At 38.3% G+C, this 21237-nt stretch overlaps 1 protein-coding gene across 3 annotated transcripts in view; it reads right to left on the bottom strand.

The window, feature by feature from the left end:
• NUP153 (nucleoporin 153) overlaps positions 1-21237 on the bottom strand; it is a 45402-nt gene that overhangs the window by 6848 nt on the left and 17317 nt on the right. For 2 of the 3 annotated variants that reach the window (XM_040087950.2, XM_040087966.2), the window contains exons 3-18: positions 19120-19368; positions 17672-17811; positions 17461-17589; positions 15669-15785; positions 15497-15541; positions 15346-15399; positions 12493-12639; positions 11714-11766; positions 9100-9238; positions 7368-7505; positions 6914-7006; positions 6596-6686; positions 6170-6289; positions 3956-4570; positions 1878-2072; positions 521-1363 (exon numbers count right to left, since the gene is read on the bottom strand). In XM_040087950.2, the coding sequence (XP_039943884.1) occupies positions 521-1363; positions 1878-2072; positions 3956-4570; positions 6170-6289; positions 6596-6686; positions 6914-7006; positions 7368-7505; positions 9100-9238; positions 11714-11766; positions 12493-12639; positions 15346-15399; positions 15497-15541; positions 15669-15785; positions 17461-17589; positions 17672-17811; positions 19120-19368 (3168 nt within the window). The remainder of the gene's footprint in view (positions 1-520; positions 1364-1877; positions 2073-3955; positions 4571-6169; positions 6290-6595; positions 6687-6913; positions 7007-7367; positions 7506-9099; positions 9239-11713; positions 11767-12492; positions 12640-15345; positions 15400-15496; positions 15542-15668; positions 15786-17460; positions 17590-17671; positions 17812-19119; positions 19369-21237) is intronic. The other variant, XM_040087958.2, reaches the window with a different exon arrangement.

The raw sequence follows: 21237 nt of genomic DNA, 5'->3' as shown, positions 1-21237 counted from the left end.
AACCATCACTGAGAAAAACTTTAATCCTCCACTGCAAATTTTCAACAAATTAAAAGAATACAAAAAACTGTGCAATATCTATGAAGTGATTTTTGTACTTTTGTAGCAGTAGAGAAAATGCAGCAGAGATGCAAGTAGATGGAAATAAGATATTCCCTCTCTCCTTCCCTTTCACTATAAAAATAACACTAGTATGAAGCCCCTATACCACACCATTTTACAGATTTCATCACCAGCTGAGCTGCTACTACTGAGACAGTACAATTTCTGTGCTTACACAAGCAGTGATACAGGTTCCTTAAGGTGTGGCCTTTTTTTTTTTTTTTTTTGTCTAAATATAGCGTTAAAACTCACTGGAATCTACAAAGAAATTGCCACATATTGTCTACACATCAACAACTAGAACTAAAGACAGGCTGCAGGTAGTACATAAATCCCACAGATATTGTCCAGGACAGCCCCAGAAGTATTATCTGATCGACACGAGCAGAGAAGTGAAGGCAAAAGATGTTCTGCTTACCACAAGTACTGGTTGGAGCCCCAAATGCAAAAGGTGCCTTTGCCTGCTCACTCTCCTTTTCCGATGGTTTACCAAAACTAAAATTGAATACAGGTTTTGCTGTGCTCTCCTCTTTGGTATGCTCAGTTGTCCCAGATGAAAAGATAGGCTGTGCCTTTAACTCTTCACTGTCAGCTTTCTTTCCAAATGCTAACGGACCAGTGGAAGTGACAGAGTCCCGCTTCTCTTCTGCCCTTCCCAGAACAAACTGTGAGGCAGGTGCAGATTCCACACTGCCAAAAGAGAAGCCTCCCTTTGTTGAAACAGTTTCATCCTTTTTCTCATCTGACTTCTTAAATGGCAAAGCAGGTGATGCTGCATCCTTTTCTGCCACAGTTCCAAAAGTGAAGCCACTGACTCCAGTTTTATTCTCATTAGTAGCTACGGAAGAAGTAGAACTTGTAGCAAAACCGAAACCTCCCAAAACTGGTTCCTCTTTCTTTTCCTGCTGTCCCAGACTCGTCGTTCCAAACTGAAATGTTGAAGGAGCCTGACTGCTTGTAGATGGAAGTCCAAAGGTAAAACTGTTGCTTTTGCTTTCTTTTTTGCTGTCATCTGATTTAGAGTCTGAAGAAGAAACTCCAAATTTGAAGTTCCCTGAACCACCAGTAGGAAACTTAAATCCTCCAATCACACTGCTGGATGATGCGGATTCGGATGCAATGCCGAACTTAAAGCTTTGTTCTCCAAATTTAAAATTTCCCGTGCTACCTAATGTTTGAGACGATTCAGAGGACGATGACGGGACACCGAATGTAAATGATGGCATTGCAGCATTTGTAGATGCAGCAGCAGTACCAAAACCTGCAGAAATAAACAACAATATCAAGTTTGCAATACCTGATGTAATACATGCAGACTTTAGCTACATGCCTGGGATTCTAGTCTTGAGCTTTCCCAGAGTCAGAACTGTTCAACAAAACAGCCCCCACACACAGAGACAAGGAAACTCCACACTTCCTCTCTACACATATCTTTTTGCAATGGTGCTCTTCTGTGCAGCACCTGGCTTGGAAAAGCACACTGCTGAGCTCTTTGAAAGACCATGATTTTAGCCTAAACTCCAAATAAACAACACATAAGGGCTTGAAACAAACAGCTATTTCACTGATACGAAGCTTTCCTCTAAAAAACCCAATCCTTCCCTGGAGAATGGGTGTGGAAACACGCACACAATCTTATTTAGGCAATATTCTTCAATAATAAATGAACAGTTTTGCCATACTCAAAGGAAAAAACCACTGTACATTAAAAAAAAAAAAAAAAAAGGCAAAAAAGTTGCAGAATGCACATCCTTGTTATTCTCAGTAAGAATTACCTTTGAGCTCTGCTTTGGTGCCCGGCTTTGCACTTTCACAGGCTATGCATTTTGTGGCTTCTGCTTTGTTTTGGACCAAGCAGACCTCACATTCCCAACTTCCTTCAGGCTTCTTGAATTTGTCTAAATCCAAAAAACCTCCAGAAGAAGCAGAAAATGCAGAAACATTGCTACTGGTCACAGGCACTGAACTCCCTGAGAAAGAAGCAAGATAGTTAATCATCCTGCTTAAATCATACACCAAGCTTTTAAGAAACGCTCACAAAAATGGCAAAACACACAAGGGTAACAGTAAAAAAAACTCAAGCTACAAGCTGATTTGAGTCAGACACTATGTGAGAATGTAAACAATAGAAAACACCTGGATTCTTCTTTATAATCTACATATGAATTCAAGAACAAATCGAACCAAATTTAAACAGCGACTGCAGTTCATAAAATACAACAATACAGCTGATTTCAGATGTAAATTAAAGGTACTGTATTGAACTAAAAGTATTCCTCACGGTGACACCAGTTACTGGTAGTCAAAGTTAGCATCACTCGAGTTTATGATCACTGTCAAGTGATTCAAGGCTGAGAATTTAGAATGATTCATCAGCAAGTCACAAAGACAGGACACATTCAAAACTAGAGTGACAAAAGAAAAAAAGGAACTGAAAGCTTCCAAACACGCAACCGTGTTCACCACACAAGCTACACTGCCTTCAACAGCAGCAGAAGCCTACTGCTGCTGAGGTGTGATACCCAACACTTGCTCTCTGACTTTTCTCCACTGTAAAGGAAGAGATGGCACTTGATGCTGCACCCCAAGAGCAAACTTCAGCTCCACAAGTCAGGAGTGAGGCAGACATCCCAAAGGCACAAAAGCATCACATAACTGCACTCTTCACCTACAGTGAACTGCGGAGGGAGGCATTCAAGAGACACAAGATGATTTCTCAAATTCAAAGCAGTAATATTTCCTAAACAGGAATGGGTCTTCTTTTCCACAGCACATCCAAGGAATTTATGTCCCCATTTTAGTTGCTTCACTTGTCCCCTTGACAAACATAATGTAACTTTGCAATTCCCTGCACCATGGTGGTCATGGCAAACTCTCACTTCCAAAATTCTTCCTTGCAATGGCCAGAGTCTTGGACAAAAGTGCCAGCTGACCACTCTGAGGATGTCTTCATGAGGAAGTCCATGGGAATAAGCTTCCTCTAAAATGCATTATCTTATCTGAAGAAATTCCACTCTTAGTACACAGTGATTATAGAAGCACAATCTGCTCCATCTTACATCTATTTTTTCCCCCAGAATGCATTTGCAAATGTGTTTTTGACATCAAATTATGTTAAGAGCCAATAAAAATTAACACTAAAATAATTATTTGTGCTTTAGAAAAATAAACTCTCTCAAAATCAGTTACAATGATGTATAATGGAAAACAACACAGAAATGAACTGAAGAAGGCGTCCACTTCCCCAAGACCTGTCAGAACCCTGACCTTCCTAAGCAAGGTTATCCATGTTCTGAAAAGCTCCCACAGGCATAGCTGAACATATGGTTCTGTTTTAGCACAAGACAAATAGCTAAAGACTACACTGACTTAGAATCTGGCTTCATACCTCTGCTCAATTCCACTTAAATGCTGACTGGAGACATTTTAAGCCATTTTGTGCAAGTACTGCTTCTACCTATGTTTTGAAAGAGGAAAACAAAACCCCAACAAATCCAGTACTTTTTAGCTCTTTGCAAGGAGTTTGCATTTTTTCCCCAATGAAAATGAGTCAATTGGTTTTAAGTTAATTAAGGCATCCATTTTAGTCATCTTTCCTCACTAGCTGTAAAGCAGGGTGTATTTGCTTCAGTTCAGCTCTGCACTAATACATTTCACTATCAGTTCATGTGACAGGCTGGAATCTGGGCTGAGACTTCCAAAGTGCCTGCAACCATTCCTGAAGAGAGCCACTAATCCATCCAGTCTGGCATACAGCCACGCTGCTCAAAATATTTTTTATATGCAACATATTTAATTCTCTAAGAAATGCACATAGACTAAGACTGAAACTACAGAGAAGAAAAGAACAAACCTGGTTTCTCAGACTGACAAGCTACACATTTGCTGTCTTCTGCCTTGTTTTGTAGAAGGCACACTGAACAGTTCCAAGAGCCTTTTGGCTGTTTAAATTTGTCTCCAAACCCCAGAGTGACTGCTGTGCCAGTGCTGCTGGGGGTGGATGTCACTGTCACCGAGTTGTCCGTGACCACTGGCAGTGTCAGAGCAGGCATCACTCCTGTTCCAGGCTTTGGTGTCTCACATGCTATACATTTTGTAGCTTCAGGTTTGTTCTGGACCAGACAGGTATCACAATCCCACGTGTTGGGTGCCGGTTTAAATTTGTCTTCAAAGCCCAGCGCCCCTGCTGTAGGAGCTGCTGTCTTGGAGGAAACACAAGGGCTCACACTGATCGTCTGCTTCGTACTCTCAACAGTGGACACTTTAGCAGCTTCACATGTTACACATTTGCCATCTGTGGCTTTGTTCTGCAGACACGGGTCCTGTGTGTCAGACTGCCAAAACGAGGATGCTTGTTTAGAGGTATCTTTACCTGCAGAAAAACTACTTATTGCGGGCCTTGTATAGACCACTGTGCTCGTAACAGGCTGTGCAGATGAACAGGAGGGTGATTTCCCAGACATAAAGCCTAGTTTCAAAAAAAGAAAAAAGTCTTACTGATGAAGCTGTACCCTCGCTGCGTGGAAGTTACTTGTAATAGTAGACAGCACAAATTTAAACCAAGTGGCAATGGTTACAACTATACATTCCAGCTAACTGCAAGAGGAAGTCCATGGAAATCTTTATCTAAAGGGATGAAATTTCATATGCTGAGCTGGGACACAGCAGAAGACTTATTTAAAGCTTGATTTAACTCTTCACTTCCAAGAAACTCTTTAATACAAATCTCATTTGTATCTGCCACTACACTGGTAGATACAAGTATAAACAAACAGTACTGAAAGCTGACGATCTGTCACAGACTGGAAACAATCCAATTTCATTTTAACACACCATGCCCAGTCGAATCAAATTTCTAAAGCTATTTCTGCCATAGTAGATGACTCACATTTACTTAATAGCTGTGCAGCAGTTGGTACTTGGAGCAGCAATCCACAAAGTATTCCCCCACAAATACTGAGTAATAATTAAGCAATAAAAATTAGGATAAACACACAATTTTTTTCTATAAACTTTGTTCAAAATGCATTGGGCATAGGCCAACTCTTTATTTAAAGGTGCAAACTTTTCAGAAAACAAGAACCACCAATATGGAAACACTAACGAACTACAGCAACACAAATATCAACCCAGCTTAACTGTAATGCTAAAATAATAGAGTTTCTCTTCTTACTGTTATGTTATTGTTGCTTTGGGGCTGTTTTTATCATATTAGAAGTGAAATCTTTGAACAGTGTGGATTGAGAACCTGATTCTGCTAAACTGATAAAGAAAACTAATGCCACTTCACCCCCAGGTCTTTCTTTAAACAAAACAGTGTATTTTCTCTTACTCAGCTCTTTAACCAATATAAATAGGCACTGTCTTTTCAAACTGTACATAGATTTCATAATAAAAAGTCCTGCTGTATCTCAAGGCTTATGAGAAAGATCAAGTTCAATTAAGTCCTTTTTCCTAAAACAAAAAACATCATCTAACTCAACAGCTGAAAATAATCACAATGACTTGAAAATCAATCTTTTTAAAGACAGCCCACTGCTACTTAAAATTTACATCTGAACCCATAGTAACTATTAACATTTAAGGCCAAAAGATATGCAGCTTCTGAAACACCTTTAAGAATTAAGATATCTTTACCATTCTTAATTTCTGGAGATGGTGACGGTGGGAGAGGAATGTTTGTGAAGCATTTTACAAACATTTCCTTTCCAATTACATACATTTTATTTATTTAAGCAAAACACTGATTCTTTGACTAATTCTTTTTATACTTAAGTTTGAATTACGGCCTAATATGTAAAGGAGAAGTGATGCATCTGGTTTGAAGCTGCAGTTTTCCCATCAGCAATGAAAGCCTCTTATAACAAAAGGGGGCATCAAGCCTAACAGATGTAGCATTTAAGTCTGTATTTACTGCTGACACTGCCTTCACTGTGACAAATTGTTTTGGGGTTTTTTTTTTTTTTTTTTTTTTGGTTGCTGTTGTGCTGGGCTTTTTAAAAATCAATGCAGCTACATGCAAGTGTATTCTTTGCAAAATAATTTTTAAAGGAGTTCATTATCTTACCAGGGGTTTTTAGAATGTCTAACACACTTCCTTGCTTCAAGAACTTAGCAGGTTTGCAGAACCCATCATATTCTTCTTCCTCTTCCTTCTTATTGCTGGTGCTGTTTACAGTGGCACTACCTTTAAAAATAAAAAAAAAAAACAAACACCTTTCACAAAGAAATCGACTTAGAATACATTCACATTTGCTAGAAACAAGAATTTACATGGCTCATTCTTCTCAAATAAGGCTTCAAAATTACATCTTATTTACAGCAGGTTATAGTTACACTCTGATTAAAAGCAGACCTGTCACTGAAAACACCATTTGTCTGGAATGTGAAGCTTAGAAATGACAGATTTAGCTATTTAACATACATTAAAAAAAAAAAAAAAAAGAGAGAGAGAATTAGCACTCTGTGTTTGAAATGCTAAAATTTTTGTTACCTGGACTAAGGATGGATGTCACTGGTGTATCAGTGGATTTAGAAAGCTCTGATGACTTTACGACAGGAACACTAAATGTAAACTTAATCTGCTATGAAAAAGAGAGAGTTTTCTTAGATTCTAAGAAATTTTAATCAAGTTTCACACACAAATAATAATCTGAAACCCAGTCTTCAAACTTTTGGTATGTGCTGGGTGAAAAGTTACAAGTCAGAAGTCTATAGATTTGTTTCCCCCCTTACCAGAGCCAGATCTGCTTTATTGTTCCACAATATTCTACTAAAGCCTTGAGAAAACATTGGGATTTATTTTACTTACAGACAATGGAGGTAGCACTTCCACCTCGGTAGATTTCACAATTGGAGATGAAAATACAAACGTAGGACTGCCAACATTACTTGCTGGTTGTACCTGTGTTTTAAAAAGAACTAGGATTTGTATCTAAAAGAAAACCATCCAGGTGAAACAACAGCAGCTACCTGAATTCATTAACAGACATTCTGGAGTGAAGTTGGGAAATCCTGATGTTTGATATTTCTGATCCATAGCTAAGAGCTATAAGAAAAAGCTTGCGAGTGAGTGCATAAGATGGACAGAAGCCATATCAAAATATGCCTTCCCACCCTCCAATCTGAATACAACCCTGTTTAATTCAGCAGGTTATAAACTCAGGTTGGTTTCTTTCATGAGCACCACAGAAAAAGTTAACATTCAGCAAGGAGGATGTATACCCACCCTGAAAACGTATTCATAGTATACAACAAAGATTTACCTTGTTCATCACCGCTTTTGAAACAATGCTGGGTGATGAAGACTCAGCACTACTGGCAGGGAAACTGAAGCTGAACGTCGGCAGCGATGCAGTGCTGATGGGCAGGGGTACCTCAGGTAGTTCTTCTTGCTCCATCTCCTAGGTGCAAATTTTTATTTTTGTTAAATTTCTCTTCGAAGAAGCTGCAAAAACTAATTTTTCATTTTCTTCTAAAGGAAAGTTTTAGATTTTCTCTTTCTTTATAAAGTTGTAAATTTTAGGTTTTCTTTTTCATGTGACCTACTACCTTCCTACCCTGTCCCCCTGCTAGTTTCTTAATGAAGTGAAAGGTAACAGAGATCTGTAGACAAAGCAGGTTTTCAGAAGAATCCTAACTTCCCTCGCAAGTCTGCCACATAATTTTTATTTATGGCAGGCCTGTTTCCACGTGATACTATATCCATCACCTGTCCAGTAAGAATACTGAAAGAAATACTGAAAAATACTCAAAACTGTTACCCGAGTAGATGAGAGAGGGGTGCAGATCAGATTTATTTTTGTTTTTGCCCTTTAGTTAATAAAGATCTAGAAATACATAACCATTCTAGGATTCTAGGATTCCCTTATCTTTTTAATTAAGAGCACAACTTCATGGCAAGTAAGAAAGTGTTCCTCTTGCAAAATTACGTAGGACAGCTGACAAAGTCTCTGAAGTCGCTTGAACTCGGGGAAAAAAAAATATTTTAAGAAGGACGCGTCTATCTTTGAGTACCAAAACCCCCAAACCAAAGCAGAGAAAGTCAAAAATGAAACCCTGATGAGCAACATAGGGGATCATACTCTGGTAAATCTAGTCAGTATCATGTATCAGGACACAAATTTAAAATTCAGAAATTAGTGTACCTTATAAACTTCTGCTCTTACCCCTGTCTTTTAAACCCTTAGATTACCAAGATTAGATTGGTTAGGGTTTAAATGAGAATAGCCACTCTATTCATGATTTGGACAGTAGTACCAATAGACATTGGTACTCAGTAGTGACTAAGCAGAGATGCACATTTAATACAGACATTTCATGTACCCCACAGATTACGTATTTCAGAGATCTAATCTGAAGAGTCTACCACACCTTGGTATTGAGACCATTTCTGTTACAGAAACATTCTCCAGTATTTACTACTTCTTTATTTTGCATCAGCCAGAAGACCAAGTTAACCTCTTTAGGTTTAAGATCCGGTAGTAGGCAGCTTATGTAACACTCAAGCAGGAAGATAATCCTTGGGATAGTAATAACTATCATTGCATTAAGTTTTCCCAGTAAAACAGGAAAAAACCCCTTCACAATGAGTTTGAGTAAGTGCCAAAAATTCTAAATTATCATTAGCAAACATGCAAAACATTGTCTTCTGCTTCAGGCTCTCGGCTCATACCTTCCTACATGACTTACATATAAAATGAATTTATTTTATACTTGGCACTTCATTCCTTTCTAAAAACTCTACAAACCTCTACCAAATTTATTCGTTCAACTACTAAGAAAATCTATAGAATTAAGAATATCCAAAATAATACAATGGAAGATTTTAAAAACATAAAACCAAAGTTGAGGCACTTATAACTAAACTGGAGCCTGCTCTGAAACCCACAGCAAAACACTCACAAAACTGAAACAGCAATATTGTAACTTGCTATGAGGCAATGATTACTTATTTCAGTAATCACAGTGAGATCAATTAACCCGAGAGAGCCTTACCAGTTGTTGTTTTTGTCCAGGTCTTGATGCACAGTATCGCTCCCTTTCCCTTCTCATCTTGCCACAGGCACTATCCATCCTTCCTCCTGAAGACAGACCGTTGGATGCAGGAGTATCATGTTTGGGGTAGCTCGAATTGCTGGCATAGAATAAAAATACATAGGTTAAGAAAGGGGATTAAAAAGAAAGAAAAAAAAAAAAGGAGAAAACCCTCCAAATTGATCAAATAATTGTTTCATGCTATTATAGCCATTATTAATCCTAGAACTGTCACCTGCTAATTAGAATCAGAAAAAATCCCACAAGTTCCTAAATGCCAGTAAAGAGCTGGTGTTCTAAACAGCAAAAGCTGAATAAGAGCAGCAGTGAGAATAACATACATAAAAAACAGTCACAACATCCATAAAGGAATGATGACTAAGCCAGAAGACCCGAAATAGAAGAACTGATTTAGATTGTTATTCTCTAATGTTTGCTTTTAATAGTCCAGACAGTGGAAATTTTGACTGCCAGTCCTCTGATTCTGTGATGAGCATGTATCTCTGGAGGGATATAAAAGAATGACTAAAAATATACAGGCAGGGGGCGGGTGCGTGTGCATTTCCTGTATGCACACAGGAAATGCTGCCAACAGCTCTTATGGAATTGGGAGGCTTAAACTTGTGTGGCAAGAAAATATGACAGAAGCTTCATAAGCAGCTCTGGCTTTCCTGAGGCCATCAGCAGAAGCAGCAGAGGTGTTTGGGTGTGCCAACATTCCAGAAGTCTTTTCAGACATGAATACAGATCCCTTTTGTAAGGCATACAAAGGCATTTCTCTGTTCATTAAAAAGCCTAGGAGCCAAACCAGAAGGACTCCCTAATCCAAGTGGGAAGGGGAAAGAAAAAGAAAAAAACAAAAGAAAAACCTCAAAACAAACCAATGCACACAGACCAACCCCTGCCACCCCCCCCAACAATAACAAACCAAACCAAGGCCATGCCACATCCAAAACCAGAAGTGAACTAAGGAATAATAATAAAAAGCAGTACAGCATTATGATGAAGTAACCCTGAAAACAATTACAATATCAAGCTTATCCTGCAGCTAATCAGTCAGTCATTACAAAAGTACATTGGATGACACTGGAAGATACCAGGTCAAGTTTCTAGAGGACTGAGGAAAAGAATTGGGCTAAACCTCTCATATAGTTGCAAAACATCTGCTCAGCACTGTAACCACTGAGAAGGGAGGAAGATCCTTAAAGCCATATGCTCAAACTTTTCCCTAATCCAAAGTGACAATCAATTTGAATTACGAAATAAAATCTCCCACCAAAATAAATCTTTATTCAAACAATTACAGAATGTCTATGATAGCCCACATTCCTCTCTTCTGTTAATGCCTGTCAGCTTCTAAGGGGCAAAGACAGTTCTGTCTTCAAGCAAGTCAGTCCAATCTACAATTCTGACTCTGGTTTAAAAACTAAACAGCCTTTGTTAGGCTGAACAGAGATGGACCAAAGTACTGCAGGTTAGCTGCATGAAAAGACTCTGGCCCTTATTAGTTTTGTATTTCTACTCCATAATATGACAATCAACAGAGACTGGCTTTAAAAAGAGTTAAAAGGACTGTATAGTCTTAAGTCAAAAGTAGAAACAGCACTAAAACTTGTGATACAAATGAAAAGTGGTATCAATTCCCTGGATCTCCCTTCTACATGGAGAAAGGAGTTGCACCAAAGAAAACTTAGAACAGTTTGAAAACCCACAATTAAAACCTAACATCTGTTTGCACCTCCGCCAAAACTGAAGATGGTTCCTGTAAAGTCAAACTATTAGACTGTAAAACAAAGGGTTGGCTTTGGGGTTTTTTGCAAGCCCAAGAATGCCCAAGGCAATATGAGAATTGCTTGGAAGACGAACACAGAGCCAACACACTAGCAGATTCTCTAATAGTGCTCTTTGAAAGGTCTGAATCTTCAAAAAAAGACTATCTTCTGAGCACACAGTGCCTTAAATCAAACATTACCCAAAAGATTAGTTTCTCAGAAGGGAGAGTCACCAATACTCTCTCAATTCATTCTATGCTGAGCAAGCAGCATAATACGAGACAATCTCCTCAAGAAGAAATACAGTTATTAACTCTCCCAGATTTTTTTTTTCCAGAGACAAGCTGGCATTTGTCTTCAGATGATTCTGAAGGGCTTCTGTTTTTCGTGCAAACACACAGAGCAGACAAGTGCCTTTGTCATGTAAGAAACATTAGTAAACCATCTTCCTCTTCTTCCTTTTTTGGTATAAACAAACAAACAAGAAAAAACTAAAACTTGAATTTACTCCTGAACTGTAAGACATTTCACATTATAAAGAATTTTTCAGAAATTCCTGTGCAACAAAACTTTCAGACTCCAAGCAATTATTTAATTACCTGAAACGAAGAGCTGCTCCCCAATGAACACCAAGATGCACAAATAGTTAAACTTGCTAGTAATACTTTTTTTTTTTACTTTTTCTATTAATTTTTACTGAGAACTGTTCCTGTCCTTCCAAAAGAAGGCAAGCATGCAGACTGTACTGATAAAGGAGAGGGCTTTCTTCTTTCAAGTGTTTTAAATTAATTGATTTGTCATACCTTTCAGATGATTTTACAGGCTTTTCTGCAGGAAAACTCTCCTCCACCATATCCTGCAAAATAAGTTTTATTTATTTCAAGATTTATCTGAATATATTATTAAACAAAACACAAAGAGAAGACAACCAAACACACATTTTGTGCCATTTTGTTTTTATTTATATCACTAAATATACCTCATCTGCTTAAGCTTGTTCCCTAACCACTCCGACTATCCACTTAATCTCCAGCCCATATATTTAATACCTGGTCATTTTTACATTCAGAATGATACTGGAACCATGGGTGATTTTTTTCTGAAAGCGATACCAGTATTGTTTTAAGGAGTTTATCAAGGACTCCATCTACATGGAAGTGATCAGAATGGGTAATCAGGAATGTGATATGAACTCGTAATTGATAGAAATCTCACTTGGAGCCCGAAGTTCACCTGAACCATTTTATACACAACATCAGCACGTTCCATCAACTTTGGGAACAGCAGCACACGTAAAGGAAATTTGTGTTTCTGTATTTTAATATTCTTCCACTGTGAAAAGCCTGGCTCAACAGAACACTACCACATTGTGAAAATAAGCACCAGCCACTTAGTGTGCCAAAGATACAGTTATATTCAAAAAACCTCTCAGTATCTCTTTCACAATGGTTCCCCCACTGTCTTTTCTAAATGCTTACCTCATGTATACTATTGGCGCTCTTGCAAGAAAGAGACTTAGACTGGTTAGACACATTCCAATCTTGCAAAAAGCAGGCAAATTAGGACATGAAAATTTACTTACTTGATGGTCTGTATCTACCCTTTGGTGAATTTTTCTGGAATTAGTAGCTGATTTCAGAGATGGTTTAAAATACGTGATCCGACTCCCTGTCAGGGAGATTGGCTTTGGTGTCACAAGTTTCTGGACAGGTGGATGTTGCGAATCCATCTTTGAAAGGGAAGCAGCAATCAATTTATCCTTGCACCCACCCAACTTACCACAGCGTTTACTGATGATAAAAGTTACAGAACTACAAACCTCCCACCAGTCTCAGCACCCACTGAAAACTATGAGGGAGTGTTGAAAACATTTCGTTTGCAGAAGGTAATCACCAGAAAATCAGTTATAAAATGCAAAAAGCTACAGGAATAGTCAAAGTCTGACTGTATCCTGTGTCAAAAGTTGGCAGTTACTTCACAGACAAAATAAACTATATTCATATAAGCAAAATAACTCATGTTTCAATAGCGTGCTCCCATCCTTTCCTCTCCTCTGCCCTCACTGTGATTTCTTTTTTTTCTGATTTAATCCAATAACTTTATACTGAAACAGTTAACCAGCGCTAAACCAGGTTCTGGGTGTCTTTTTCTTCTAGATTTTCTTCCTTTGAAGTAACACTTTAAAAAAATAAATTGTGATATATTTTTAAAAAGTCTCATTAATGTATGTTCCAATTTTTAGATTTGCATTCGATGCTCTTAAAAGTACTGGTCTGACTTTTCTTGTCAAAGCTTTTTTACAGACAAGGGCTAATTATTAAACAGAAAGCACTATACATTCTGCAAAACTGGCTAAACTGAATAGAGAAAGGAAGACTCCAAAAGGCCCCATGATATACCAAATCATCCGTAGCCTTGGTGATAAGAATGAGACTTAGGATGTATCTACTGTTTAAATCAGTATCAACAGATGGTTGTGCCCCAACCCAGGTGCAGAACTGCATGACCTTTACATGGGCCCACTTCTTCTAGAGCTTGTTCTGGTCCTTCCGGATGGCATCTCTCAGATGTTTCAACTGCACCGCTCAGTGTGGTGTCACTTGCAATCTTGCTGAGCACTTAGTCCCACGATCTCAATGATGAAGATCTGGCATTTGGATCTGTTAAATTTCACCCCACTAATGACTGCCCAATGCTTCAATCTATTTAGATCCCTCTGCAAGGACCCTTGTCCCTCAAGAGAGTCAACAGCACCTCCCTGTTTCACAGCATTAGCAAACCCGCTAATGGGGCATTCAATTTGTGCCTCCAGATCACTGAGAGATATTTTGAACAGCTCTGGCCCTAGAACTGATCCTGAGGAACACCACTGGTGACCTGTCACCAGCCAGACGTAGCCAAATTCACTGCAACATTTTGCATCCTGCAGTTCAAACAGCTCATCCCAGAGCTGGACAAATTGCCCAGATGGATGCAAGAGGGACAGCACCAAAAGCCTCAAAAAAAAATCTAAGAAACTACATCTGCCACCTTATCTTCCCATGCCAGGCAGATGACATTATTGTAAAAGGATATCAAAGCAGTGAAACAGGTATGTACAACAAGGAAAAAAAGTAACCCAGTTACACGTTCGGTACACTAAGAGTTATTCTGTCTGGTATAGATCATCAAAATAGGAAAAATACCACAAAAAGAATAAAGTCCTGTAAAACTTTCGCCTGAGTATCCAAGCATCCTGTCAACCATTTGTTCGCTTTAGCAGGAAAACACACAACCCTCTTCTGGGCGCATAAAATCCTGTACTCTCTTTGCATCAAGGGCTACCCTTTCTCCCTGCCAAATTTTATGAATTCTAGCATTATGAGTAGACAATTTCTCTATTTTTACCCAGTGACAGCTGTGTGCAACATTCACTTTCTGACTAATGTCAGGGTCTATGCTGCAAATCTGGTTGATCTTTTTAAATGCCTCATCACAGGTGTGGTTCTGCATTTTAGTGCAGAATCCATATCAGCTTTGTTTTCAATTACTGGGATAATATGTACAAGGTGGTTAAAAATTTACATGCTCTACTTTTCAACATTCTTGCAATTTATCATATGGCCAAAGACAGTACAGGAAATCTGAGATGTCTATAAACTCCTAAGTGACTGCAGAATTAATTATACTCCTAACCAAGCCATTAGCATAGAAACTTTTTAAAACATTCTGTCCACATCCTCGTGACAACAGCAGATTAAAAGTTTGAATTGAAGAAACACCATTTTTGTTCCTTCAGCTGCCTGAGCTAAAAGTGACCTTTCGTGGTTTCACAATTTAATAAATGTAATTCTCCAACGCTTTTTTGAACAAAACCAAGGAAATAATAATTTACCGCAGCAACAATTCAGTGCTGCTTCCAAATAGGAATTTAGGAGCATAAATTTACAAAAGCAACAAAATTTAACAACTGTCTAATTTTCTCCTTGCCTTGACTAGTAATAAAAACTGTAAATATTTATTTTTTGCTTAAAATAAACATGGAAATCCGCACAAGATCAGAACAGTCAATCAATATTTTTCTTTCTGGTTATTTCTGCGAGAAAGCTTTCTGAAAACAGGAAAGCTTCTGAAACAAGCCTGTTACCACGCAACTTAACCCCAAGTTGGAGGCCAAGGTAAAACCACTTTGTGTGTTCTAGAGAAGCTGTTCTTGACGTATCAGCACACAAAAGATAATAATTCTCCACCTGAGTAATCTTCACAGTCCTTCATTTAGCGTGGACAGAAAAGACATTCTAGCAGTTTCCACACAGCCAAGGCAGCTGTAACTTACATAAGGCAATATTAACTCGAATTCATGTATGTGCTGTCATTGAGGTTTGTTACATTACTTTTAAGAGGTGTAAAGCAGAGAAAGTTACCTATCTCAGCTTAACATGTTACTGGTTCTTACCTGGTTTTGTCTGGATTGGAAGCTAGTCACGTTCAGCACGCTCCTGTCCACAGGCTAACAGGGGAAAAAGGGCCAAAGTATTAGAGGATGTTTTTTTCCCTACAAGAGGGTTCCATCCAACAAAAACATGGGGGGTTTGTGATTAACTTACAGAAGACAGCGGACTAGAAACAGAAGATGGAATCCTTTTAGCATCCTGTTGAAAAAACAGGTGCAATAAATTAAAGCAGACATGACATTAGGTAACATCTTCATCCTATACTGGCACATTTACTATGCTTTTCAAACACATGGAATAAAACATTAAAAGGAGTGCCATTTACCGCCAAAGGACTCGACATCTTCTCCAACGTCTGCAAGATGCGCCGCGCTGTGGAACTTGTCACACCATAGGATTGCACATTTGCTTGTTTAGCTTTCATTTGTCTTTTTATTGGTGGCTGAAAAATTAGCATTGCCAATGTTAGGATGCTGGATTCTGAGTTACACACGTGTATATTTTATGCCCTGCGGCTACACTGGTGATACAACCAATACTCTTGTAATGACAGAAAAATGCACTCACTGAGCATTCAAGGCATGAACAGCAAAAATATACTCCACTGTCTTTAAAATAGTTTAAGCGGGGCCCTGCATATCTTGCACATGAGATAAAGCAACAAAAGAAATCCTTAAATGTAAAAGGTCATCAAATTAAGATGTTAGGCTCATAGGCTCTCTAAAGCAGTGAACTAAAGAACTGAAGCAAAGGCTTGTGCTGCAGAAGGAACTTTCAGTAGCAAAACAGATCTGAGAGTTGCATGACGGCATAAGTATGGCACCTAAAAACCAGAGTATAAAATCATTATCACAAATTTTTAGTTCTACTTCTCTCATTTCCTCCCTTCCCCCAAGACTGCAGCTGACTGCAGATCTTTTCACTGTTTAGAAAGATAAAGATCTGATTTGAACACGTTGTACCACATGACTGAACATGATTTTAAAAAACATCAGTGTAACCATTTTTTTTAAAATTATGTTACACCTCTCATGTAACCACACCATGCTTCCCACACAACTACATGAAGACAGGAAGCAGATCACACAACACACAGAACACGCTCGCTGTACACAGCAACAAACAAGCTTGTCTCTCCTTTAAAAGCCTAATATTTGCTTCCTCTTTTCAATATAATACACAGATGACCAAAGAGGACTTCTGGCTTACAGAAATTTTAAATGTTCTGAAGTTTGACTCAACACCAAGTCAGAAAAACCCACGAGGTTCAGTATTTCCCTGAATCAGGAAATTGCAGGTCCCCTTGTTCCACGGTAGAAACAGACTACCAAAATAGGTCCAGCAAACTTATTTTCAGTTCATTCAAGTTCCTTTTGACTTTTTAGTTTTTTAACCAAGGTAATTTTCACTTAAACAAATTAGAACTAAATCAGATTTTACTGACTTGTTTTTAGATTCATCTCTAGCTACTGAGAGCAGTCAGGATTTTTAATTTGCTCATTTTAGACCACAAAGAACACTTGGAGACAAGCAGCTCTTCTCAAAAGCCATTTGAATGACAGTAAAATAGATAGCACCTTATTGTTTATCTTGGCATAGCATGTACAACTGCATGTCTCCCTCTCAGTAACCGAAGTGCGAAGGATGAGCAAATTTGCCTTTTGCATACTACATTAAAAAATGCACAATATGTTCGTAGTTTGAGTGCTTATATAAGATCTACAGGCAAGTTATCAGGGAGGTAACTTTTGCTGCTATTAACAAAGTTTTCAAAGTTATGCCATCATTGTAATTACTTACACGTTACTTTACCATAATATAGGCAGAGGCAGACCATGGCAGAAAATGGAAATTTTTGAAGACATAACAGAGGAAACCCCTACGACAAAAAACTGCCCAGCAACTAAGATGCTACTGTCATTCTTGTGCTCTATGATAAACATTTCTACATAAAGTGTTACACAAGAATTTTAACAAAAATTGTAGGCTGAGTAGGCAAGATAGGAACTGTGGCCACATTTTTCAAGCTTTGTTCCCAGCTCACAGCTTTTTTGGCCAAGCTCCTCCTTCTGTATTTCAATTACATTTTCCCCCACATTGCACTACTGTTCTCCTACCTGATAAGCAGAAATCTGCACTTTTGTCTGCCTTGCTGCAGCAGCTGCACCACCATAAGAGGTCTTTCCAGGGTAAAATGGAGAATCCCCAAGCTGTCTTGTCTTAAAGACAGAAGTGTTTCCAAGTGACTACAGAAAGGTATTACAGTAAGCGGTTAGTAAAACAGCTACGCATTCAACTTGATTAAAATTAATACTGTGCAGTACTTACAGGAGATGGAGATCCAAAAGCAGATAAATTGAATGCAGGTTTTTTAGAGCTAGATGGAGGATGATGTGAGAGGGAATGAGATCTTTCAGCTTCTGGGGACCAGAGCAGTGGTGCTGAAGTATTTTTTGAAACTGTGACATCTGCCAAAATGACAAATGCTCTATGTAAATGCCTTATGTACACAGAGAAATTTAGTATTAAACATCACACAAACTCCAGCGTTCTCTATAAAAACATCTCACAAAATGAAATGGTCCCTTAACACTCATTTCTCTAACCTTCAGAAATCTTCAAACTGATAAATTTGACATATGGTACAAAACCCAAGTACCAACTCTGACCTAAAAATCTGTTCACAGAACTGTGAATACATGACCTTTCAGTAATCTTTCAAAAGCATTCACAAGCTAATAGCACATTTCCAAATACAACAATTTTATTTTTTCATCTTTCATGATAAAATAAAGGAACTGCATAAACACTGGTGCATCTCTAATGATACAAAGTTTTTCCTATGTTGATAGAGGGTTGGAAATCAACATAGGACAGAACCAACCAGGTCTTAAACCTGAAAAATTACCCAAAGGCTGAATAAAAAGAGTTAGCCACCTATTTTCTGTTTGTTTTATGGAGATGTACCACAAAGTTCCAGCAAACTCAGGTTATATTGCTATGCCCTGGCAACACCAGGGCATAGCAATACAACCTGAATTGTCAAACTATACTCTGAATTGTGAAACTACGGTCTCCACAGAAGCAGCTGAGCACGCCTCCATCCCCATTCATAAGGGGGACTAGAAAAATTTGCACACTTGCTGTTTGCTCTTTCTCACTGAGACACCTAGGTCACATTCCACATAAATAAAATGTCTTGGGTTTTTTGTTTCTTTTTTTACTTTAAAATGGTGTACATCCTTTACTGAATTTGGAAAAAAACCAACAAAGTATTGACAAAAGATGCCCTCTACCAAAAACAGCAAAAAAAAGGCAGTCCAAACTTGTTCACTCAGAATAGTTGCTTTACTGACTCCTGATTAAAAAAAATATATAAAAATATCTTGTGTTTTTATTTGTCAACCACATTTACTCATACTTAGCCAGCTCATATTCTGAGTCACTCCTCCTTCTGGGCAATCAACCTAGCTATCAAGCTACAACAAGTCGCCTTCATCTCCTATTATCCCCATGCAAGATTTACAGATAACTGAGATAAAATTGCATTTATCAGCACTGATTCTTTAGAATATCTGGGACTCAAGTGTATTCCCAGCATGGCTGTATTTAAAAGGTGACAGGATTATATACTTCTTAAACACTAAAAATTAAATTTAATACTAACATCTAGAGCTGACATTCTCATACTTTACTTACTAAGGCAATGTGAAATATTAAAGAGTACAAAGTACTTCAGGTCATCAAACCAATCAAACAGAGAAGACAAAAGTTACCCTTATCAGATGCTCTAGAAGAGAAGCCGCTGGTTGTTGAGATGTTATCATCATCGTGTTGAGAGGTAGAATCTTTTATTTCCTTTACGAGGGACAGCCCAGGACTGCCGATGCCAAGTGCGGAAGATGTGGAGGGCTGACAGTGTGGGACTGTGGAATCCAACACGGTGCAGTTCAAATGGCTCCGGTGAAGGGAGGGCCTTGTTAGCACGTCTGAGAAATTCAGTGCAGACCTGCTCGTGGATGGTTCTAAACGAGAGCACTGAGACAATCAGCTTCCCTGCAGACAAGCTCGCAGAAGCCAAAACCTGCTTTCTATCAACAGCCACGCTTATTGCCAAGTTTTAAGCACAAAAATAGAGAAGCCGTATTTAACTTCCTCACTCAGATAGGGTTTCATCTGTCTGATTACAACAGCAACACCGCTTGCAATACTAAGCATTAATGTCGCATTAAGAAGCGCTTAAGGATGGGATTTTTCTGAATTTCATCAAAATCAGACCCTGCACTCAAGTGCTTAAACTGCGTCTTTTGCTAAATCAAACATCTATAAATTCCTTCTCCACCAGATAATGCTTGCGATAAGCTTTCCAAAATTTGAGATTACATGACAAATTAAGGACAACTCTGCAGTTTTTATCATCTCGAAAAAAAGATGGTGTAAGTCTGAATATGTAACGTGAAAATATGTTTTGCAAAGATTTTCAGGGGTTTATTTGTTCTGGTGTCATCATCCTCCCTTCCAAATTCTACCACATCAGGTGAATTATCACCTAACCATTAGTTTTTGAGATTTTGACACAAAGGACAAGTAAGCAACGTTGGCTTCAGTTGCAAGATGGGCATTTTTTCCTCATGAAAAGGGTCTGTAAACATTGCCAGTGTCCTGCAAGAGGTGGTCTCACAGCTCCTACTCGCCACATGAACAGAACAGCAATTAATGGCCATCTTGCCTGATATCCATAGATCTACAGTTCCTCTCACAATTTCTGGGTATGAACATAATTTTGAGACACTGCTGTCCTGACATTTGTGCTGAAGTTTCAACCAGCTACTTCAATCTTTGTAAGCACTGCACTGCTAGTAAGTAATTCTCCAAAGCACTGATAGGTTTTTAGGACTGTCTTGTTTGAAATGAAAGAAAGCATTACCAGACCAAAGGCTGGCCAAGCAAAGGAACACAGGCTCTTGCACATTGGTAACTCAAAGGCAAAGAAACAGGCTTTCTAAAATAAAAAATACCAGTATAATAAAAATAACTAAAAAAAATTTTAAAAATATTATTAACTATCACTAGAAAGATTAACTACCATGTTCACAAACTGCAAGCTACTGAAGGTTCTAGGGGGTCCCATCTGCTCCTGATTTCTTGGAGCTAGAAAGTTTGCTGTGCAGCTGTTCTCACTGAAAGGTCCTTTCACACGATTCCTCAGGAAAGCCAACACATGCTACTCATTCATGAAAACCTTCTCTATTCCTTTATACAAACTTCTGCTCAAGCTACAGCTACACAGAGAGCAGTAAAGCTCCTTATTTACAATTAGATAACATTGGTGAAAGGTATTTCCTCATTACTTTTCATTCTGCCAACAACAGAAACAGCTGACTGTCCACACAGATGGTTATGTATATGTGCTCAGACAAAATTTCTCACCTAATTGAAAACTGAGTTCCCAGACCTGCTAATTTAGGAGAAACTCAAATGTGAGCATATGCAAATTCAGAGTATTACAGAAAGAGTGAGAGGCATAGATATAAAGCACAGATAATTTTGATACGGTAAAAGGGTTGGCAACCTCTTTGCCAAGGATCCAGATAGTTTTCAAAGACCCCAAGCTAGCAATGCCACACATTAATGTTACAAAACATTTCAAAAAGAATAATGTCATAAACAAAGTTCTACTAAACTAACAAGGTAATTTAATAAATTGATTGAAGAAGCCCAAAGGAAAAGGAAAAAAAAATAAAATCAGGAGACATAAAGGAATTTTCCTCTGGCATTCTAGCATCTGGTCTTTTGTTTTGAGGACAACAAAACAAATTAATGTTTCTGCTACCTTAGGCAATTAGATGAACTTTCATTCCAGAGCCTTCAAAAAGAAAATGTAACCCAACACG

This window comes from Hirundo rustica, chromosome 1 (genome assembly GCF_015227805.2).
Source record: "Hirundo rustica isolate bHirRus1 chromosome 1, bHirRus1.pri.v3, whole genome shotgun sequence".
In the NCBI taxonomy this organism is placed as follows: domain Eukaryota; kingdom Metazoa; phylum Chordata; class Aves; order Passeriformes; family Hirundinidae; genus Hirundo; species Hirundo rustica.
The sequence above is the reverse complement of the archived record's forward strand: the minus strand, read 5'-3'. Positions and strand labels throughout refer to the sequence as shown.